This window comes from Paraphaeosphaeria sporulosa (genome assembly GCF_001642045.1).
Source record: "Paraphaeosphaeria sporulosa strain AP3s5-JAC2a unplaced genomic scaffold CC84scaffold_4, whole genome shotgun sequence".
Classification (NCBI taxonomy): Eukaryota; Fungi; Ascomycota; class Dothideomycetes; order Pleosporales; family Didymosphaeriaceae; genus Paraphaeosphaeria; species Paraphaeosphaeria sporulosa.
The window spans coordinates 155,953-177,999 of record NW_017253363.1 but is presented as its reverse complement, the minus strand read 5'-3'; the positions used below and the strand labels follow the sequence as shown (position 1 = coordinate 177,999).

The 22,047-nt window shown below is 54.2% G+C and overlaps 8 protein-coding genes across 8 annotated transcripts; 3 read left to right on the top strand and 5 right to left on the bottom strand.

Annotated features, from left to right (window-relative positions):
* Window positions 1-485: 485 nt before the first annotated feature.
* CC84DRAFT_1204350 (uncharacterized protein) lies at window positions 486-2,076 on the bottom strand. The gene is made up of 3 exons (XM_018181897.1): window positions 2,061-2,076; window positions 833-2,008; window positions 486-775 (listed from the first exon to the last, which is right to left on the bottom strand). Exons 2-3 carry the CDS (start codon window positions 1,659-1,661, stop codon window positions 747-749), a joined length of 858 nt encoding a protein of 285 aa, XP_018036965.1. The 5' UTR covers window positions 1,662-2,008; window positions 2,061-2,076; the 3' UTR covers window positions 486-746.
* Window positions 1,859-3,499, top strand: CC84DRAFT_1162957 (uncharacterized protein). The gene is made up of 4 exons (XM_018178136.1): window positions 1,859-2,008; window positions 2,061-2,165; window positions 2,236-2,336; window positions 2,394-3,499. The coding sequence occupies exons 1-4, from the start codon at window positions 1,930-1,932 to the stop codon at window positions 3,405-3,407; spliced, it is 1,299 nt and encodes a 432-aa protein (XP_018036964.1). The 5' UTR covers window positions 1,859-1,929; the 3' UTR covers window positions 3,408-3,499.
* Window positions 3,500-4,136: 637 nt separating this feature from the next.
* CC84DRAFT_1162956 (calcium-binding mitochondrial carrier protein-like protein Aralar1) lies at window positions 4,137-7,130 on the top strand. Its single transcript, XM_018178135.1, has 5 exons — window positions 4,137-4,608; window positions 4,668-5,861; window positions 5,916-6,075; window positions 6,125-6,464; window positions 6,514-7,130. Exons 1-5 carry the CDS (start codon window positions 4,432-4,434, stop codon window positions 6,734-6,736), a joined length of 2,094 nt encoding a protein of 697 aa, XP_018036963.1. The 5' UTR covers window positions 4,137-4,431; the 3' UTR covers window positions 6,737-7,130.
* An 11-nt stretch (window positions 7,131-7,141) lies between these two features.
* Window positions 7,142-8,185, bottom strand: CC84DRAFT_609281 (uncharacterized protein). Its single transcript, XM_018186873.1, has one exon. The coding sequence runs from the start codon at window positions 7,879-7,881 to the stop codon at window positions 7,324-7,326; it is 558 nt and encodes a 185-aa protein (XP_018036962.1). The 5' UTR covers window positions 7,882-8,185; the 3' UTR covers window positions 7,142-7,323.
* Window positions 8,186-8,301: 116 nt separating this feature from the next.
* On the top strand, window positions 8,302-10,889 carry CC84DRAFT_1195102 (uncharacterized protein). Its single transcript, XM_018181391.1, has 4 exons — window positions 8,302-9,910; window positions 9,980-10,177; window positions 10,245-10,356; window positions 10,418-10,889. The coding sequence occupies exons 1-4, from the start codon at window positions 8,490-8,492 to the stop codon at window positions 10,421-10,423; spliced, it is 1,737 nt and encodes a 578-aa protein (XP_018036961.1). The 5' UTR covers window positions 8,302-8,489; the 3' UTR covers window positions 10,424-10,889.
* A 2,026-nt stretch (window positions 10,890-12,915) lies between these two features.
* CC84DRAFT_1241191 (hydrolase-like protein) lies at window positions 12,916-14,536 on the bottom strand (the record flags this gene model as incomplete). Its single annotated transcript, XM_018184048.1, has 1 exon — window positions 12,916-14,536. Exon 1 carries the CDS (start codon window positions 14,503-14,505, stop codon window positions 12,916-12,918), a length of 1,590 nt encoding a protein of 529 aa, XP_018036960.1. The 5' UTR covers window positions 14,506-14,536.
* A 503-nt stretch (window positions 14,537-15,039) lies between these two features.
* CC84DRAFT_1142510 (MFS monocarboxylate transporter-like protein) lies at window positions 15,040-17,047 on the bottom strand. Its single transcript, XM_018176371.1, has 5 exons — window positions 16,469-17,047; window positions 16,253-16,414; window positions 15,989-16,200; window positions 15,444-15,935; window positions 15,040-15,394 (listed from the first exon to the last, which is right to left on the bottom strand). Exons 1-5 carry the CDS (start codon window positions 16,738-16,740, stop codon window positions 15,105-15,107), a joined length of 1,428 nt encoding a protein of 475 aa, XP_018036959.1. The 5' UTR covers window positions 16,741-17,047; the 3' UTR covers window positions 15,040-15,104.
* Window positions 17,048-18,556: 1,509 nt separating this feature from the next.
* CC84DRAFT_1162953 (uncharacterized protein) lies at window positions 18,557-20,386 on the bottom strand. Its single transcript, XM_018178134.1, has one exon. The coding sequence runs from the start codon at window positions 20,352-20,354 to the stop codon at window positions 18,792-18,794; it is 1,563 nt and encodes a 520-aa protein (XP_018036958.1). The 5' UTR covers window positions 20,355-20,386; the 3' UTR covers window positions 18,557-18,791.
* Window positions 20,387-22,047: the final 1,661 nt, after the last annotated feature.

The following is a 22,047-nucleotide window of genomic DNA, read 5'->3' as shown; positions in this document are numbered from 1 at the left end:
TCGTGTGCATCTCATGAGCCGGATGGTTGAAGCGGGGCTTATGCAGGGCTCACCGTATGACATACATATTAGTCCTCAGATGGGCCAACGGCTCTGCTAGTTCAGTAGCGCATGTCGTCTGGCTGTTTGGCGCTTGTGTAGGTGCGGTTTTCCGAGCGATCCCTGGCGTCGTGAGAGTCGAGATAGGCACAGAGTTAAGCGATGTTGGTGTTGCAGCTGGGCGGCTCGATGCCCTCATGTCAGCACCGCGAACGGTGGACGAGCGCACAAATTTGCAATGTTCGATATTCTCATGAGCACAATGTGTGGTTCGGTAAACCGCAGCATTCTCGTGCGAGCGGTACCAGATATGATGTGGGTTCTCAGCCACAGCGCGGGGTTCCCCTTAATGGCCGTTGTGCTAGCATCCTGGGCCCTGCGTGAATCACGTTTGCTTGCAGCCGAGATCATCCTTTTCAATCGAACCAAGAGTCTTGTGGGATTGAGAAATGAGCCCACGAATAAGTTAATGCTTGTACACCTTTACCTACGGTGTATGTCTTACAGGCCATTCATCTGCCTCATCTGAAGTCCTCTCGCCCTCAAGCACTATGCACAGTCCTGCTACTCCGGCCGAGTTTTGCAGGCCTCGATATCATACACAATTCTACAAAAGACTTATACTATACAGACAAACAATCGCCGATTGTTCAAACACCCATCTGTTTGATATCGGCACAACCAGGCAAAATTTGACAGTCGACCGGCTAGTCAACGGGCAGAATGCGATCAACAGCTGTTCGGCAAGTCAGTGGGTCTTCTTTCAAAGCAGCACCAGCAATAGTCAACGTACCTGCTCCATGCTCAAGGAGGTACCCCTCGCAGTCAATCTTCCACTTGACACCATCAACCTCGATATGTATAATTCCAAATTGCAGCACCGCAAACTTGAACCTCAAGAAGAAGCTTGTCCACTTCTGCTCCACCCAACGCGCCATGATTTCCCATGTTTTTGCGAAAATATTGTAGCCCTCTAAGCCCTCCGTGATGTTCTGGCGTCTTGCTCGCTCTGCCTCGACCATTTCCTCCAACATCGGCCTCGTCTTCTCGCTGATGGTCGCGTTGAAGATGTCGGTGTCGATCACTTCATCCTTCGACCAAGGCTCTTTCTTGCCTGTGAGTCGCAGCTGCAAGCGACCACCCCTATATCCGGGAACCAACTCGAGCGTGGCAAGCCGTCGCACGGGGCGCTGATAGAGGTGTATGCCAATGGCGCTGAACGCTATGCCTATGACGACGTACGTGGGTGCGACGAAGAAGCTTAGGCCTGGTGGAAGTGCGGAAACCCAGTAGAAGTTGTATAGGCCTATGCCGGTCGTGATTGTAGCCCATGAGTATACTCTGGCAAGGTATTTCTGGCGTGGGGGTTCCTTGTAGAGGAGGACGGGCTCCCTCGTTTGGTGTACCGACCGAAGGACGGGATCATGTTGCATGTAGGCCCATGTGGAAGTGCGAGGAGGCGCGGCATAGCGGTGTATTATTGACGCAGAGAAGTTTCGAGTAGGATGGTGTGCCCGAGTGGCCTGCAATCGAGTGTTGAGGAGCGTCGCTCGGACAGTAGAGGGGAGGCGAAACGTTTGCGGGTGGAGGAAGCTGGTCACTCCCCGAGCACAGGCGGCCATAGTGGCAGCGATCAGATAGAGTCTCGGTCGGACGACCTCAATTGAAGTACCTGGAATATGCGCCTGGAAAATGCAGGACAACCGGCGACCAGAGTACCTGCAGCTAGTGCATGTTCTCGAGCTCTATGTGAAATGTCAAGCCACTATTTTTCGGACCGCCCAACGCGACGGGTCTGTGCTTTTCCTCAACAAGCTCCGACATTCTTCAACAACCCGACGCTCCTTCACATCCTCTCCCGCAAGTGCAAATCCGCGTCAATTGTGCTCCATGGCGTCGATCGCTGCGGCATGTAGGCTGTCCGCGCGCGCTGCGTCCCAGCAGCTTAGGAGCCATGGCTCTCGCAGAGGTAGGAGCTCGCCGACCGGGGAATTAGAAACGGACTAACAGCGAACGCACAGCATTCCACAAGGGACAGGCCTCGCTCGCAGCGCAGAACTTCAACATGCCCGCGCTCTCGCCGACCATGACCGAGGGCAATATCGCGAAGTGGAAGATCAAGGAAGGTACGACCACCGACTCGACCGCATCTACCCGCGAGAATAGGACAGCAAGGGCACCTGCTGACAAACGCAGGCGAATCTTTCGTCGCCGGAGATGTTCTACTTGAGATCGAGACAGACAAGGCACAGATGGACGTGGAGGCTCAGGACGACGGTGTTTTGGCGAAGATTCTGGTATGCTCCGTTGATGGGGACGGATGTTAGCAGGTGGCCAAGGCTGACACGGAGTAGATTGGCGATGGTTCAAAGGCAGTTCAAGTTGGCGCTCGGATAGCAGTCACGGCAGAACCAGGCGACGACGTCAGCTCGCTCGAGCTTCCCGCAGAGGACAGCAAGCCCTCCAAGCCCGAGGCGTCCAAGGAGGAAGCCAGATCAGCATCAGCACCAGCTCCTAAGAAGGACGCTTCTGCTCCGGCGCCTAAGTCTGGCTCTTTAGGCACTTCCAAAGCCTCGGTTGGCAAAGCTCAGAAGCAGACGTACCCGTTATACCCTTCCGTGCAGCACTTGCTGAAGGAGAACGGACTCCCGAACGAGGAGGCGGACAAGATTCCCGCGTCAGGTCCGAACGGAAGGTTGTTGAAGGGTGACGTGCTGGCGTACCTTGGAAAGATTAGCGAGTCTGCCGGATCAGAGGTCGCCGCACGGTTGAAATCACTTTCACACCTGGACCTGTCCAACATCAAGGTCATGGCGCAGAGCCCGAAGGCAGCGCCGGAGAAGGCAGCCGCAGCTCCCGAGCCCGAAGTCATTGAAGAGGTGGATGTCGAGATTGCGCTGCCGATCTCGCTCAAGGCCGTCACTGAGGTTCAACAGCGTGTGCAGAAGTCTATCGGCGTATTCCTGCCTCTCTCAACCTTCATCGCTCGCGCTGCTGAGCTCGCAAACGAGGACCTTCCTCGCTCCCAAGTAGCCAAGCCCTCTGCTGACGATCTCTTCAACGCGGTGCTTGGTCTGGACAAGGCTGCGGCGAAGTACTCTCGCGGCAACTTTATACCTGAGGTTACTGCACTGCCTCCCACCACCTTGAGCCCTAGGGCACCTGCTAAGAAGCCGGATGTTTTGGATTTCCTCGCCGGAAAGAAGGCAGCCGCGCCGAAGGCAGCTGTCGGTGGAGCGGCGCAGGTCGTTGGCCCGTTGAACGTCTTCAGCGTAAGCGTGCCCAAGGGCGACGAGCGACGAGGACGCGTCTTCCTCGAGCGCGTTAAGAGCGTTTTGGAAGCCGAGCCAGGACGTCTGGTCGTATAAATACCCAGCCGCCGGCCCTGTAATTGCTTGTACAAGGATACTATATTGGCACGTTATAGATAGCACTTGAATCACCCTTTCTTGTTCGACATGTCTTCTGAAGCGCATCATACTGTACACTTGTATGTATGTTGCGAGCCCGTGAATTCGATCATGTAGAATCCTTTTCATGTTGCTCAAGACGTACGGTATTGCAGTAAAAGCTTTAGGAAGCCAAAACTTATTTTCCAAGCATGAATTTCTCGAGTAGATCTAGAACGCATCGCCCTTCCCAAGTCTTCTTTCCTTGGCCAAACAGTTCAGGAAACTGAAGCTCGATGCGACACCAAAAACAGTGGATCTCTGACAGCATGGCATACAGCCGCAAACAAATCGGCTGCGCGTGCTGCGAACCATGGATGCGCTGCGGCTGCGCTGGCAGCCGAGATCCACTTTATTACTACATGGCAATGCCGTCGGACCCAGGGATCGGATGGTGAGTTTCGGTAGCAAAGCAGAGCCGCATCATCTGCGAGTGGTGAGCTGCATCGATTGCGACATCGGAAGATATGCATATGCGCTCTCGCCCGGTCCTCGGCTGTCACGGGACTTTGCTCGGGTGAGCTCCTGATGTTCTCCCCACGCCAAAAGGGCCCTGCAGCTGATCGATTGGCGGTGAGTGAGTTTGGTAATGCGCAAACTCATGCAAGAATAACAAATCTGGCTCAAATTTTCTGTCTACTCGAAGTGCGCATCACTTCGCATTTAGGAGAAGAAAGATTACCCCTTTCTGAGCAGTGTAGTGTCGAGCACGGCTGCGCCTTCCTCCAAGTTCCCCGTGCCTTCCCCAGGACCTCTCCGAATCGCGCTAGCTTAATCGATAGCTGGCATAAAATTGTCGTCTGTGCACGCAAGCTCCACGGCTCGCTGCTGGCCGAGTCATCCATCGTTCTCTCACATCCTCTACCCTTGAGACTATCAATCCCGACCGGCGACTTTCGTTAACACCAATTGCCACCTGTAGACCTGTGCCAACGCCTTCACCATGGCGACGGTAACCGAACAGGTCGGAGAGGTCCTCCTAGGTACCACTGATGCGCCTCAATTGTCTGCCATCATGCGCCACACCTTCTTCAAACACGCCAAAAAGGACGAGAAGGATGAATACGTCTTGGAAGAGAAGGATTTCATCGACGCAGTCGCACCCGAGAGCGAGGATTACGTGAATATGCCCTTAGCAACGTGTCGACTGCATTGGAGCTGACCACGCGCGATTTCCAGCACAAGATCAAGCGATACCAGTACGGTATTTTGTTCTACGTCGCAGACCGCGACCAGAAGGGCAAGGTGACCCTCCAGGACTGGGCCGTGTTCCAGAACCTGCTTGCCAAACCAGACGCGGAATACGAAGTCATCTTCCGCTTCTTCGACCGCGATCGCTCCGGCTACATTGACTTTGACGAGTTCTATGAGACATGGAAGGCACACAAGGGCGAGGATAGCCTGCCGTTCAACTGGAGCGGGGACTGGGCGACGCTGTACATCGGATCCAAGAACAAGCGGCACATCATGACGTACCCGCAGTTCGCGCAAATGCTTCGCGGATTGCAGGGAGAGCGTGTTCGACAGGCATTCGTGCATTTCGACCGCAACAAAGATGGATTCATTGAGCCTGAGGAGTTTCAGCGCATCATACGTGAGACGGCAGCTCACAAGCTGTCTGATTACCTCCTCGACAACCTTCCCACACTATGCAACATCGCGACCGGCAGCAAGATCTCGTATGCCAACGTGCGCGCCTTCCAGAACATTATCCAGCAGATGGACATGGTGGAGCTGATCATCCGAAATGCAACGATCAAGAGCGCCGACGGCAAGATTACCCGTACAGACTTCCTCAATGAAGCCTCCAGAATCAGTCGCTTCAACCTATACACGCCAATGGAGGCCGACATTCTCTTTCACTTTGCTGGTCTGGACGAGCCGTCGGGGCGACTGGGCCTACGGGACTTCGCTCGTGTACTGGACCCTTCATGGCACACCGCATACACTCTCGGCGCCGACGCTATCTCAGATGCCGGCCAGAAAGCTTTCGCTGGCTCAAAGTCCTTCCTGCACGATGTCTTGGAGTCGGTGCATCACTTTGCGCTCGGTTCGCTTGCAGGAGCGTTCGGTGCATTCATGGTGTACCCGATCGATCTCGTCAAGACGCGTATGCAGAACCAGAGAAGCTCGGGGGTTGGCCAGGTTCTCTACAAGAACTCTCTGGACTGTGCGAAGAAGGTTATCAGAAACGAGGGTTTCAAGGGTTTGTACTCTGGTGTTCTGCCCCAGTTGGTGGGTGTTGCGCCTGAGAAGGCCATCAAGCTGACGGTGAACGACTTGGTGCGCGGAAAATTCACAGAAAAGTCCACAGGCAACATCTGGTGGGGTTGGGAACTTATAGCAGGTGGCTCAGCTGGTGCCTGCCAAGTGGTAATATAGTCCTGCATTAGCGATGCAAGATGAGTGCTAACTGGACGGCTGCAGGTCTTCACCAACCCTCTTGAAATCGTCAAGATTAGATTGCAAGTGCAGGGCGAGCTCGCAAAGTCTGCAGATGTACCGAGGCGATCAGCCATGTGGATTGTGCGCAACCTGGGTCTTGTTGGCTTGTACAAGGGTGCCAGCGCGTGCTTGCTTCGCGATGGTGAGATTGTTGGACCTGGAGCATGAACATGGACGCTGACGACCAACAGTGCCTTTCTCGGCAATCTACTTCCCCGCGTACAGCCATCTGAAGAGGGACTTTTTCGGCGAAAGCCCGCAAAAGTCGCTCGGTGTGCTACAAATGCTCACGGCAGGTGCCATTGCTGGTATGCCTGCAGCATACCTGACGACGCCGTGCGACGTGATCAAGACCAGACTGCAGGTCGAGGCGCGAAAGGGCGAGGCTACATATACCGGCCTTCGGCACGCGGCGTCGACGATCTACCAGCAGGAAGGCTTCAAGGCCTTTTTCAAGGGTGGACCGGCCCGTATTATGCGATCATCTCCGCAGTTCGGCTTCACCCTTGCCGGCTACGAGCTTCTGCAGCGGTAGGTGAAGGAGCTAGCCCGGACTGAATGATGGCTGACATGTTCGCAGAACGTTCCCCTTGCCGGGCTCACAGACGAGCGAAGGCCCCAGCGGCCATGTCGAGCCTGGTGTGGGGCTTGCAGAAGCGAAGGCGCCGTTGCCGTATCTGCGCAGTCGCAACGCGCTCAAGGTGATTCTCGACCTGGACGAGAACTTTGGACGGCCTCGGCTGCCCCAGGGCTCAAAGTTTACAGGCATACCCGGATTCGGCGGGAAGACGCAAGAGTCGTGATTGCCTGCACGAGCGGTGAGGGGTGCAGCAGAGGGGTAAAATGGCATTGGACGAATTTCTCGCATGAGGGTTGCATCTGGCGTGGTTGTGCGTTATGCATGAGCCAATTGTTTTGTCGTTGTCATTCAGCGCATCAGCCGCAACTAGGTGGGGGTCGGGGCTGCGCCCAGCGTTACATGCATACACATAGAGGTCGGTGGTCATCCTGGCGAGGCGCAGGGTGCAGACCTGTACGATAGGGACAGAGTTCGCCAACGGTCTTGTCCAGTCCAACGGTCGCAGAGGGTAATACGCGCATTGCATCCATGTCTCATACGTCCAGAGAAGCTCGATCCGGAGGCAGGTGTGAAAACAGGTAGACGGGGCGGCTTAATATATTCGACCTATTCTTACTGGACATTCCTCCCGCTATGCTGCTTTGAGCCGTGTGCGGGGTTGCATGCGGCGACAGCAGTGGCTCGTGCTCATGGACTTGGAGAAGCGCAGCAGCTGCGTGGGCGCGGAGCAGGACGGCGGCGAGTTGGCGGTAGAGTCGACAGGACCAGAGGAGGGCTCCGAGGCATTGTGCCATTCGCGGGCTGGCCACGCTACGGCAAAAAGTCGGTAGCAGGGCGAGAGGGTGGATCCAGCCGCTCCAAAGTCCAGACGCGCCCCATGGGCGATGGGCCACCCCGACCCCAAACTAGCGCTAATCCCCGCGGCGTTCTCGTTGGCGAGGTTGAGCACACGCGAATGAGGCATGAGGCTGAGTGCTGAGAGGCTCGAAAGAGCCCAGTCAGCGAACACTGCCGCCTCTGATCCTTGGACGGGATGCCGCTGATGGAGCTTCCTCCTCCTCGAACAGCTCCGCCTCCTCTGCGAGCAGCCCTGCGCGCCGCCGTCCCTGTCCTTCGCGAGCACGCGCACCGTCTGCATCGCCATTTTCCCTCCTCGACACGAGCCGCCAGGGAAACCCTCTCCCGCCGCCGGAGCCCTGCGCGAACGCCTCCCTCAGCAACGGAACGAAACACAGCACCCGTCTTGTTTTCATCTTCGTCGAGCACGCCCCCCCCCCCCGAGATCCCCATGCGTTCGTTCGTCGAACCGCTGCCGTGGAATCCGACTGTCGCATTGACGTATGCCCCGCCGATCGCGCGCCCCGACATTCTCCACTGCTAAGTGCTTGCGCTTGAGGGGCGCAGAGCCGCTTGAGAGTTGCACCTCGGGTACGTGACCGGGCTCCACCGCGCAGAGCCGCATCTCCCGCAATTCTTCCGTCTCGTTGCCCTGATTTTTTGACTCACTCGTTTGCTGTAATCTCCTTCTGTTTTCGATGTGTGCGCTGTATTTAGAGCGTCAGACTGTTTCCAACTGCCTGTTTCGGTTCTCCGTTTCTCTGCACGAGCACCGCCGAGTGCTACTGGCCGCAGCTTTGCCCGCTGTAATTTCGTGAGATTCACGTCTCTTCTGATCATGTGTTTCGAGCTTTCCATGGGCACCGCACATATCCAAAGTCCGTTCTACGTCGTCCATGGCATTTTCGCACCACATGGCCTTTTGTTTGTGCCGTCGCTGACCCTTCTCAGTCCTCACTGGCGCATGCTCTACCGACATCAGTCTCCAGCCCTAGGCCTACAACCCATAGCTCAACTCCTACCTCTTTTCAAAAACAGCGTGGGGGCCATCACTGCTTCCATCCTTCAATTCCACCAGTTGCCTGCTTTCTCCTACCGAGGCTACGCTCCACGGTAGTAGCCTCCGCGTCAGGCAACGGATGTCAGCCAACTACGATTCCGACGACGCACTCCCCAACTCGCCAGGTCTTGCCCCATTCCGTCCACGCGTCACGCCCTCCCCCTCACCGCCTCCCATCGTGTCCTGCTATCCGACCCACCAGAACGTCAGTCATTCCTCCTCTAGACGTCGCAAGAAGTCTAATCGGAGAAAGACCATACCCAGCCAAGGCGACTCCGTCCTCATCAGCATCATGGATCCGAACCAGCCTGACATAGCGAGGCAGGCGGGCGAGCGGGCGCTTAATTCCGATTCAGGGTCGGAAAATGAGGACGAAGAGATGGAGACCAGGAGTCCGACCGAGGTGGCCAGTGTTGAGCGTGCGAACCAGTCCAAGACAGATGGCGCATCTCTAGATCTTTCTAGGGTCGCGCAGAGAGCCCTTAACGTGGATTCAGACCACACGTTCGCGAAACCGTATGCCCCGATACATCGAGACTCAGTCGTTGAGCCGGAACATTACGACCCGCTGCGCAAAACTAGCATTGCGTCTCATGCCACGGACACGTCGGGAAATGGCTCACTGCTGTCAGTAAGCGACGCCTTCGCGAGAACACGGACATATAGCGTAGTATCCGTGAACTCTTCATCATCGAGAGGAGACGAGCGCAACGGGTCGATCGCAAACGGCCGTACAGACAGTGGCTCGTCAGGCAAAACCGCCGACCTCCACGAGCTGGCAATCCCCTCTCGCAGCGGCTCCCCTAGCCAAAAACTCCCCGCACTCCAAACGCCACAGTCGCCGCCTCAAGAAGGTGTTGCACACTCCCCGAACACCCAAAAACAGTCCCTCCCCGGCTTCCGCCACCTCTCCGACCTCGCCGAGACCGCAATCCAAGAACAAGAGACCCGAGATAGAAACAACAGCATCGCACACAGGCAATCTATCTCATCGACCGGCGCTTCACCTACCTCCGTCGGCCGCCAGCTCTCCATCACGAGTCTGAGCCCTAATAGCAATTACGGCCCTCACAGTGCGACGTCACCCGCTGGCGACCCGCAATCCCATTCCCACCCCAGTTTCCAGACGCGCGACCCCTTCCTCCGGTCCGGCCAGCACCTCACGCTCTTCGCTTCGTCCACACGGCGACCATCCCAGGCGTCTGACAGCGGCCCGTACTCTGCAAGTACGCTACATTCCGCGACGACGAACGACTCGTACCAGTCGTCCGAGGGCGTGAGTCCAGGTGCCCAGGCGACGCCGATTGAGATTCGTGGAGGCAGGAATCTGAGTATTGATGGCGCACTCGCGAATAGGACGTTGCCACCACCGCCGGGCGTGGGGGCGGGTATGCCCGGCGGTGGGATAGGAATTGCGCATGCGGGGAGTGTGAATGGAGGGTTCAAGTGCGATTATCCCGGGTGTGCAGCGGCGCCGTTTCAGACGCAATACCTCTTGAAGTAAGACCTCGCTACCCCATTCTCCTGTTCTTCTATCAGAAGATTCCTTACTGACTCAACGAAAAACAGCTCCCACGCAAACGTCCACTCCCAATCGCGCCCACACTACTGCCCCGTCCCCGGGTGCCCCCGCGCTGAAGGCGGAAAGGGCTTCAAGCGCAAAAACGAAATGATACGACACGGCCTCGTGCACGCGAGTCCTGGGTATGTGTGTCCGTTCTGTCCGGACCGTGAACATAAGTATCCCAGGCCGGATAATCTGCAGAGGTACGTACCTTCGATTACCAGGAGAAGGAGAGAGGATGGGAAGGGGGATATGGCTGACAAGACACAGGCACGTAAGAGTCCACCACGTCGACAAAGACAAGGACGATCCGCAGCTGCGGGAGGTACTGGCGCAGAGGCCCGAGGGCGGGAGTAGGGGGAGAAGAAGGAGGGTTAGTGATGTATGTTTCACCCTACCTTCCTCTACGTTTCTGTAGAAAAGCGGTTGCTGATGGCTGAAAGGTGTAGATATCCTCATGACGACACGATACGACACGGCTTGGCTTTGGTATATCCTTCTCACGGGGCAGGAGGAAGGCATTCTCTTGGGATAGTATGGTTCGATTTGATTGGGTTTGTGTGCTGCGATTTTGCGAATGGAAGCGAACCAAACGTATTAGCGTTCGTAATGGGCGTTCTGGAGCGTGGGCCTGCGTGCAACAACACGTCTCTGTCCCGAGGTTTCTTCTTATAATTGTTCTTCCGACTGCCGTGTCAATGGAGATTGAGCTGCGGTACTGGAGTGAGGCTTTCTGTCGTTACTATATCCTTTCCACGTGGGCTTCGCCGAGGCGCGCTAGAGGGCTGTGTAAGCTTAACTCTAACTTTAGGGCGAGGGCGAAGGACGATGATACCGTCGAAGCTGCCGTTGTTATCTGCGCTATGACTTGAAGGAGGCGGCGTGGCGCGTTCCTGGATATACCACTTCTTTCCTTCATACCGTGGCACTGAACGAGCAGGCTGTGTATAGGGAGAGCCGACGTGCTGCAATGCTGATGTTATTGGTGTACAAGGAAATTTTGACGAAGACAATGGTAATCGAATGTGTGGAGTATTGCTTAGCTCGCCATCGGTGATTTCCAATGATATAATCGATTTGCCCGCCGCGCGGATTGTGGCCCACGATGTACCCCTGATCCATTGTTGCGGTTAATTCGTGCCGTGGTAGGGTTCGCCACGTGAGCGCACTGCAAATATAGAAACCTAGCTCACACACGTCTGCTCACCACACATCTTTCAGCCTACGCAATTCCGAAATCTTCAGCCAGACGCACAGACTGGATCTTACAGCCACAACTCTTGAGACAGAAGATGCATCATGCAGCATGGAGTCCCCGCTTCTGCGGCTATCCAGAGATCTGAGAGACGACATCTATCGCTACTACGTCTACGAACCTGCCGGATACTATTCGATGGAGACTCGAACCGCCTGCGCACGAACGCTGGCAGCCTGCCGAATAATAATTCTTTGCTCCTACCATGCAAGCAGGTCGCGGCAGAAACTCCACGGTGTAGCTTCGGAGGAGAACACAATCACCTTTCGATCGACTTCTGCGTCGCCAGGAAAAACTCTTTCGAGGAATGCTGTCACGCTGCGATCGCCTCTGGTGTTTTTACCATCGCGCACTATTGAAACATGCTGTCTTGAACCCACACGCAATGCAACCCTACAGCGACTGCGCCGACGAACTCCGCTATATGGACGCCAAAAAACGATTAGATAAGATGCAGCGTGGTCGTGTAGGGAGCCGCGGCATCGAGGGTCTCTCCTCATGTTCGCGCTCTGGAAGACCTCTTGCGTATGTTGTCTAGCCACGGGGTCTCGTCTTACACGGCCAAAGAATACGATGTGACGAAGGGTTCCCTCGGTGGGTACCGTAATGTTAGCGCCCACATTATGGTCCACGTTGCAGTGATTTACGGCCGAAAGTGGCGGTACTACTATTGAGGAACAGCATGTGTGGTTCGCTTTCTCAAGACCATCTGTCCTGAGACCCGCCTCCACATTCGCAACATCATCGTTGAAGAACATCATCTGAGCGTTGCCAACATGACATCGCATGCTCATGGTCTGATATCATACTGTAAGGAGAGTCCAAGGCTCTGTGTTGATATCCGCGTCGTCTTGCGCGTAGTTGTGCTGCAAAGCTGGAGCACAAATTCGCAGCGCTTAGACATAGCAGAATTGTTCGTTAAATTTGCGATGTGGCTCAGGGAAGCATCGCTCTTATCACACCAGGGCATGACAGGGGGCCAATGTACTTTGACCTTCAGACAGGAAGAGCTAGGGTTGACGCAACGTGGTCGACTTTTCGGACGTCGAGAAACAGATAGAGAAGTGGGCTGCAATCCGGGACGAACACGTCATGGGCTCCTAGGGGCAGTACCTACCTCGTCTCGGTATCGTCACGTCAAATGTTTAGCTTAACTTGCTGTTCTTCTGTTGCTTCTCTGTACTTGCTCTCTGCATCAAATAACGCTGCTGAAGTTGTTCGTGTGGATATGGACTCCTCGGTTGAGACCCACCGATATATTTTTGCTGCTGTGGATGCAGCTCTACGATAGGTCTACCCTAGTCACATGTGAATAGTGGCTCTAGAAACATTGTCGTCTAAACCACATTCAACCCTGTCTGAGCCATCATGTAATTGGAAATCCTATCTGAGATCAACATCCCGCATGTGCCTCGTGTACAGGCGTGGAACTAGCGTACGTCGTAAGCATCATTCTATCTTGAAGCACTGCCACTTGTGGACGGTATACAAAGCAGATTGCGCAGGGAGATCAAGCACGTCGCATACGTATATGTGCCTGTGATGGAACTGTAGGGAAAACGCGTGTAATGAAAATCTGGCCACAACTCCCACGACTGCACTAACATAATAACAAATAGGAGCATCTGTTGCATCTGAATGTAGACGTGCTAACATCGGGTATCTCACTTCTGTACTACAACACTATCAAGCAACCGTAAAACTCAACACCTTCACCGACCCTCCCAGCGCCTTTGTCGCCCAATTCAGTATACCATATCTATACCCCAGAAAGAATGCCCACCCCGTGTACAACTTATACGTCCCACCAAGCAGCACAAAGCTCTTACCATCCGTGCTGTACGAAAACGTCGCATTATTGCTCCCATCAGGTCTGACATCCATGTTCGTCCTCAGCCAAATCTTCTTGCTACTACTGGTAGGCAGCTTAGTCGTGGCAACAACCGTTCCATTGTCTAGCGTAGAGCCGCCCCACTCGTCGAGCGTCATGTTGAACTTAGTTGTGAGGGTGTATGTGGAGCCGTCGCGGTGGATCCCAATGTACGAACTGCGATCGCGGAAGGCCGCGAGAGCAACGCGGTCGCCGTCGGCCATGTTGGTGAAATCGATCTGGACTGTTCCGACGGGATACTCGCCGTGGACGCGGTGCGTCAGCGTGTTACGTGCAGAGTAGATATCGGTCGTGATGCTTGCGGTTGACAGTGTGAGACTGTTGTTGACGGTATACTTGGTGGTGTCGGGGTTGTGGTTCCACTCGAATGTCGGGGGTAGAGAAGTGCCTTGGAAGGTGTACGTAGTTGTCCAGTTGGGCATCGCGTGCACGTTGAGTGGCATAGGGTAGGAGTCTCCCCAGCCGCCGTTCGCACCATTGACGAGGACGGGGAAGCCATCGCTACCCCATTTGATAGGTGCCAGCACAGGAAGCCTGCCCGATGGAAACGCCCATGTAAAGGACATATAGTACCAGTCGCCCTTAGGAGTCTGAACCAGGCTGCCTTGATGCGGAGAGCCACCGCCATTGAGAGGTGACTTGATGCTGTCTACCAAGATCTTGGAGGTGTAAGGACCCCAGGGACTCTTCGATTTCCAGATATATGTCGTACTTCCCGGCTTATCGTTGAGAATGTAATACGTCCCGTTGATTTTGTACAGGCGATTGCCTTCAATGCTATCCGCCCCAACCATCGACGCGTTAACCACATTCACGCTCTTGACCTGGCTCAAGCCATCCGCTGCAAGCTGCGCTACATTGACTGTGGCGTCTTTAGTATACACAACGTACGGCGTGTCGTCATCGTCGAACAGCAAGCCATTGTCATAGTAGCAAGTTCCCCCAGGGCCAATGTTAGCGGCTCTCGTCCATGGACCTGTCACAGATGGCGCGGTGTAGACCCACGTGTTCCAGAAATTGGTGCAACCGATCCAGTACCACGTCTTGTTGCTCTTCCGGTATCTCAGCGAAGAAGCCCAGGTTCCACCGCGGTAGGCTCGCTCGCCGCTTGCTGGGAGATCATAGCCACCTCCGAAGTCCAAGCGTGGGATGGAATGCCCGATCAGCTGCCAATTGACCAGGTCGAAAGACTTCAGTATGGGTGCACCGGGACTGTAGTGGAAGTTTGACGCGGAGAAATAGAAGGCGTTGTCAGGTCCCACGGTGATGTCATTGTCTGGGAAGTCCTCGTAAATGACAGGGTTTTTGAAGGTCGTTTGGCCAGTGACTTGAGCGAGGAGGAGGGCACTTGCCAAGAGCGGTGCAAGAATGGAGAATCTAAGCATGGTAGCGATACACCACAGTTCAGGACATGGAAAGTCAGATTCGCACCTCTCCAAGAGCTTCAGATGTTGAAGGCATCGTAGGGATTAGTAGGTCGCCAGGTCGGCGCTATAGGTCCCCTGTGTTAATGAACGCCTATGCGCGGCTAATTACGTGTTCTAGATTGAGTTCTAAATTTCTCCGCAGCATGTCCAAAAGCACGTCTCTGCGAAAATGTAAATCCACCATAGAATTCGACCCGGATTGAACTTGTCCCGGCACCCGACTGTGAATTCTGGTGATGATCCGCAAGCCGATGCCCCACTCTGTCAGGCTTGCGGTACGAAAACCCGGTTGAAGGTTGCACACTGGGAGATCGATAGTGACTTATGCGTATAATTTCTCTCGTCTGCGTCTGCCTCTATGATAGCGTCGAGTTCATTTCCTGTTTGGCTCATCGCAGTAGTAAGGGTTGGGCAAGACGTTCCGGAATAGGCAAAGCTTGCCGCCAGCGGGCGCAAGGTTGTCACGTGCAATCTTAAGTACACCCTGGGGATGCCGGAGAGGAAGTTCAAGAAGCCAATTCATCATGTTCTTGCAATCGGCCCCGCTCAATTGAATGCTAGATCCTCCACCCAGTATTCATCGTCTTCTTGGTAACAGCCCACAGTACCACTAAGCACGCAGACCCGACCAAAAGACATATCCCAGACCAAAGCTGTGGCCCCAGAAAATTCGTTTCGCCATTCGCTTTCGTCTTGAGTAACGCACCCGCTATCGGCGATCCGATCAATGTAGCTATGCTAGAGACGCTCCACGACATGCCGAGGCGGGTCCCTAGCCTCGACATATCTGGGCAGATGTTTGCGAACGCAGCGGAAGGAAGCGTCACGAGCGCAGCTGACAGAAACCCTAGAGAGAATCAGCAAACATTCAATGAATTTGAAATATGTGCACTTACCCCAGAACACACTGAACGCGATGAAAGAGGCCTCCGTCTCAATACTAATCCAGCAAAGCGCTAGAATCCCACTGGACAGCGCACATAACCCCCACGTCACAATACTCCCAACGTAATGCGCCATCACTCCGCTCCCGATACGTCCGAAGAAACTTCCCGCCAAAGCGCCAATGAGCATGTACAGCGACACGCTGGAACTGGACCCCAGTTTTTCCTGCGCGAACGTAGGAATGTAAAAGTACGGCACAATGTAGCCGAGGAAGTTGCAGAAGGTACACGCCGTGAAGAGCAGAAACAGCTTGTCTTTGACGGCGGAGGCGTCGAAGAGAGCGCGGCGTTTGCGGGGGCGCGCGAGGATGGAGGAGCCGGAGAGGAGCGCGGGGAAGGAGAGAAGAGCGCAGGCGAGGGCGACGAAGCCGATCGCGCGGATGGTCCAGGGGAAACCCGCGCGGTGGATTAGTTTGTCAAACATGATAATGTAGATTACTCCGCCTGTATGAGTTAGTAACGAGATTGTCCAAGGTTCGGTGAAAGAAGTGACTTACCAACAGCGATCCCACTCATTACGATACCCAAGGCCACCGCTCTCTTTTTCTCGAACCAGATACCTACCAGCGCAAGACTCGGGATGTATAAGAGGCCAGCCCCTAGTCCCATGCAGATACCCTGCGCAAGGAATACCTGCCAGTAAGTCTTGCAAAGACTAAGCATCATGATGCCGAATACGATGAGGAAGTTGCCGATGTACAACATAGACCTAAATCATTTGAATGAGTACGCTTGGATATCGATCGGGTGCGAACACGGACCTAAAGTAGCCAAGATCGAAGAGCGGGCCTGACAAGACCCCGACTACAATGAGAAGCCAGCCTTGGACGGTTCCGATCCATGATATCGATGATGGCGACTGGTCTGGGAGTAGAGTGAAGGTGTAGTAGGACTGGAAAGTGCCGTAAGCAAGTGTGAAACCCCTATATATATATATATGTTAGAACGAGGACAGAGCTGGGTCTGGACAATCGCACCAGATGTTGATGTAGACCAAAAATCCACCGAACACTTTCAGCCACGCATGAAGACCGCCATCAGGTGGTGGCGGCAGTTGGGAGCCCGCTAATGACCGTGTTTCTATGGTTTCGAGATCGTGTGCATCGTGTGAATCTAGTGCAACTGAGTTTTGCCGTGTGTCGTCTTGGCCCTTCTCTTCGTCGTGCCAGCCTTCCGATGACGCATTTGAGTGCGGTTGAATTGACGAGTCCCCCAACTGCCTCTTCTCTTGGACTGCAGAAGCTGACATCGCCCTGGTTTCCCTGCAACTGAGACCTTAAGCCTTGAGACTGTAATCCCAATTTTGCAGCGAAAAGGTGGCTATACTATTGTACGGTATACTAGCAGCCAGCGGGAATAAAACCGGAATCAATTCCGTCCCTCGTCATACAAAACCCCCAAGGCGATGCGGTACCAGTGCAGCGGTGAAGAAGTCAGGACGAAAGAGCCATGCAGAACACCCAGGAACTTGAGACGAGAAGAGGATGACCGGGATTTCGAGAAACTGACATCGCGAGGCCGGCGCGACTTTTATGACTTTCGGAAAAGCGTGTGGGTCATTGGCGGTTAGAAAGCCGGCATCCTTGGGATTGCGGGGATAAGATGGTGCCGAGGTCAGTGCACGCCCTATGATGAGATGATATGGCGCCAACCCCCAAGAGGTAATTGGGATTTTGCGATGATCCGCGAAAATGAGGTGCTTTACTCCGAGCATCTATCGTCGGAATTGATTCCTGGTGTAACTTTGCAAAAGGCATTGGGGCTGAAGGCCACCTTTGTTACCCGTGTAATGAAAGAGAATAGACCTCTGGACGCATACAATCTTGCCTTTAGTGCAGTGGACTGATGCTCCGCGGAGCAATTCGAGGATCGAATACTGAACAACACCGATTCGTTGCACCGCATGTCACAGTTTGGTATCCGTAAAACTACCAATGAGTAATGCCGGGATGAAGTGACTCACGTCTCGCACTTGTTTCCGCAAATAACATCCTACTCTGATCTAACATCCACATTGTCCAATTTCCACACAAACAACATTATCTTCAAATCATCTATTTCACAATTAGTCGTCTGCAACCATAAACTCGTATATCGTCCACGATGGTAAGGATAGAGATGCTCAACCACATGCCAAACCGGAATCGGAATCGGAACCGGAACCGGAGCCGGAGAGAAGCAAAATCTATCTCCTAACCACTGGCCTGAACTCTGGCTTGTCAGAATTTGATTGAAGCGAGAATATGGCATCCTGGAGACAACAGAAGGCAAACCCCCGAGACGAAGTAATCCATCCATAGCTTACCTGGGTGACGATAGTACCATGAGTTATGACTGGTCCTAACGCGAAGGTATATTCCCGTCCAACCCCGTCCGTTGAAAAGTCGGCACGCCATTCCTACTTGTTCCCTGTAACTTCCTCAGACACAGAAAAACGCATTTTGCGAAAAGAAAAGAAGATACCATGGATCATAGAACCACATGAAGTCTTCGGGATGACATCAGACTCACCACGATCTCAGGGTCCGCCGATCAACGGTTATCGCAGCACCCGTGCACGGCGCTAGCCTCTCCATTAACGAGCGCACTTGCTCCTTCCTCCGCTTCATGATCAAACACTAGGCGTTCATCTCCTCTGCTGATATTAGCCATCTATCCGCGAGGAGTCTGCATCACCTAGTAAAATAGATTCTGAGACACGCTCACACCAAGAGCGAAAACACTACGTTTACCTATTCAAAACTTCTACTCACGGCGCTTGAACGCAAACCTGGCGAGCGACGATGCCAATGCCATCGGTGATCGGAGAGGTAGCTTAAGATCTCTTGTCTGTCCATCCTAGCCCTACCAGACCGCCGCCACCTAGTCTCCGACATCGGGAACAGTCTTGTTCCTCTTGGCCGGCTTTGGGGACGCATTGTCGCTCTCTTCAGAGTCAGTCGGAGTACAGAGGTGACGACCGAGTGTGGTGCTACTGTGAAGTTGTTAACATGCCCAACATCGGCAAAAAGGAGGGGGTGACTCACTGTGGAGAAGGAAAAAATTCTCGTTCCTGATTCCCAATGTCAATGGCTGACTCGGTGACCCTGGGAACAGAGACAGAGCGAGCATCCAGGGACCACATCATCTCGGAGAGATGCTGGGCTGCGTCTGATGCAGGGACTGCATTGTCTTCCGTGGAGTCATGATTGGCTGTAGCTTCAGGCTGCACGCTACGTCTCGCTCCCTCGCCTCCGTCTAAGCCAGCATCTGCTGAAATTATATGAAGCTCAGAACCGCCCGATGGCCGAGCGTCCTCCGTCATATGGGGACCTGACCGGCTGTCCTTGGGATGTGGGAAAGACCGCTCGTGGATAGGAGAGACTTCAGCTCTGCATCTGATAGACCCCTCAACGAGTCCAGCATTTGCACGTTCAGCCCAGACGGTGCTACGCTGTTGCTCCGTCCCGCTTCGAGTTTAGCCTCTGTCATGTCACCGATTCCATCAGCCGAGTCCATATCGACATTGAAGGATTGCATAATGGCCTCTGCCAAATTATCCTCAAAGTCGTCTTCTTCCACGTCAGGATCAGTATCGGTATCGCTTCCGTTTTCCGAGTCAGTGTCGCTCTCGTTATCACCGACAACATCGTCGTCTAAGGTAGAATCGGTATCTTCCCTGGAGCGACGGAAGAAGGCTTCAAGTCGTTGAAGCTCTAGTTCTAGGTCGGTCGACTCGTCGTCATACCGGAAGTTCCTCTGGGTCGAGAAACTCGTGTCTGCCCATCCGACCTTAGAAGGAGATGCATGGCGTCCTGGGCTATAGGACACAGAGGTTCGCTTGAATGCGAACCCGTTTCGTGCCTCATGTTCCACCACATCGACAGCGAATTTGACTGCCTTCTTCACCTGAATCGGACTACGAAGGGGCGACAAGACTAGTGAAGGATACGACGAAGACGAATCGCGGCGGGATGATGCCGATTGTGTATGAGCAAGTTTCGAATGCGGTGGGGACTGTGGCGGTGACGGCGGCTCGCTCGTGCGAAACAATTGCGATGTCACGCTTTGCTCGTCCAGTGGCCCAAGAAAATTTTCTTGTGCAGTCGATTCGGTTCGGTATGGTCGGAAGGGTGTGCGACGATTCAAGGGCGGATGTGGTACGAAAGTTAGCTCGGCGTCTTCCGCGTGATGCGGGTCGTTTGCTCGCGCAAACTTGAGAGCTTCCCCTACCGATTTCGCCTCCCTCAGCTCGTCAATCGTGTACATCGAGCTCTTGTGTGCATTTCGCGTTTCCTTCTCCTCCCACGCGGCCACACTTTTTTCCAGCTCCTCGTGGTGTCGAACGAGACTCAGCCATCGTTTCTTTTCGAAGCGCCAAATGTATTTGACCATGTAGTAGAGCTCGGCTGAGGGTGTTCCTTCATCGAACGGTGGGCGCCGATCAGGAGCGCCCAAGCTCTCCCAGGTGCTCCACGCCATGGACAAAGCCGTAGTAGCATGTCTGATTGTACACATCGGGCATGCCGTGCTCTCGATCTCGGCGGACGCGACTGCCGGATGTAAGGCATGCCCACAGCGCTTAGCGATAGTGAGCGAGGTAGCGGATGACTCGTGGACCCTGTACAGCTTGCCGGTCTCATGGAGCCAGTACATGAACGCCTTGTAGGCTCGAATATGCGGAAGATGCCCAAGAGGTACGAGTTGTACAGTGTCGCGGGCTGCAATCCAATCTTTCTCCGACCTGTATACACAGCTGTCGTGAGAAAGTGCGATTGACTTCTGAAAGTCGAGGTATTCGGAGTAGATCCTCCGGCCGAAGACTAAGAATGCGATATTATGTGAGGTGACGTGGATCTTTGTGCCCCTGGCGTCGGCGGCCATAGTCGTTGGTTGATTGGGCTGATTCACCTGGGGTCGGGGTAAGAGATATGCGGTAGCGATTGCCCGGGGGAGTTTTATAGAAGGTGCGGGTTAGCTCCTTCACTGGAACCAGGTGCACGTACCACGCGTCGACTGCCATGCTAGGCAGTAAACTGCATGCGTCGAGAGCACTTCACATGACATGGAAAAAACCGTCACCGGAAGACCAAGGCCTGCCGCAGCGAAACCGAAGTGCGGGTGTCAATGGCGTCTGTATTACCAATGCAGACTAAGCCTCAACTCTTGTGATCGGTCGATGTACATGGAAGGCACGAATACAGCAGAAACGAGCAACCACTTCGACACATTCTTGAGATACCTTCTATTGGCTAGATTACTGCATCACACCACACCAGCGCCAACTCAACCCTCTCTCACCTTGAGCTGCATCCTCTTTCTTTTGTCTGGATCTTCTCTTCCAGCGGGCCCCGCTCATAGTCTGCTCCTCTCCATGTCGAGTACGTGGCCATGGTCTTGACTGGACCGAGCGTCTCTTAATTCGGCGAAACTGCCCGTTGGAAGCTAAGACTTGATCCTTTATACCCTCGGTTGAGATTTCATCTGATGGAGCCGACTTGTAGTACCATCCATTGTTTGGATAATAACCCCAATTGTGTCGGAAGAACCGGATAGGTTTGGGGTTAGAATCTGAGCTTTAGATATAGCTGCAACTTCCCTTGCGATTGGCAAGGGCTTGTCGCTCTCCTCTGACCGAATTAGTGAGTCATCCTGTAGAACATACGTACCTACATATACCTCTCCCGGTTTATAGATTTCTAGCCAAGCGAGCAGTAACCTACCGTGTTCTTCGATGTCCTCTGACAGCAGCAATTCGTCCTCGTCCGGATCTTTGGTCTTTTCCCACATTTCGTCAAGTGCACAATCGCCTTCGGGCGTCCCATGCCGCGTCTTCCAAAACGGGGTATCTAACCACTGTTCACCATCCGTTGCACTCGATCGCCTAGCGGTATACCTCCAATGCGAGCGAGCGAAGCAATCCTTGTAACGGACCGGCTGCTCAACCACATCGTCGGCGAATCTAGCGCGCTTTGTCCGTTCGGTCCGCGCACGCATATACAGTAGCATACCAACATCTGACTCCTGCCAATCTACCAGAGGCATCCCCGTCCAATCGGTTACCAAGGCTGTTCTCGCATCGGTATACCCAAGCCCTTTGAGCACATCGGGATGCTCAACCTCCCACCTTCTCTCTCTATCCGCCAAGATCTCGAGGCGCTTGATGTGGTGCTGGAATATCAAGCGCTCTGCATAGTACCATCTCAATGCATACCCTAGAATTCGATCAGACAGAAACGGCTCTGCGTACGGGTCTGGTACGTCCTTGCTCTTCAGGTTATTAGCCATGCTGGAAAGCCGCACGAGGCCCTGCTCTGTTCGGCATGGGGGACAGAGGTCACAGCTTCCCGTCATGCACGGGTGCAGCGTATGGCCGCAAACCCAGGCTTTAAGGTATCTGGAGGTGTCCGGAGTGGATATTGTGGATTCGCTGAGGCTGGAGAGTTCTTCCGGCTCAATCGATGACGAGGACGGGCTAGGGTCTGAGGGCATGGCTGGGCTGTAGTAGTAAGTGATATGGTTGGAATGTGATATCTAGGCCCTGCGCAAGATTATGATTGCTAGTGAAACTACATGT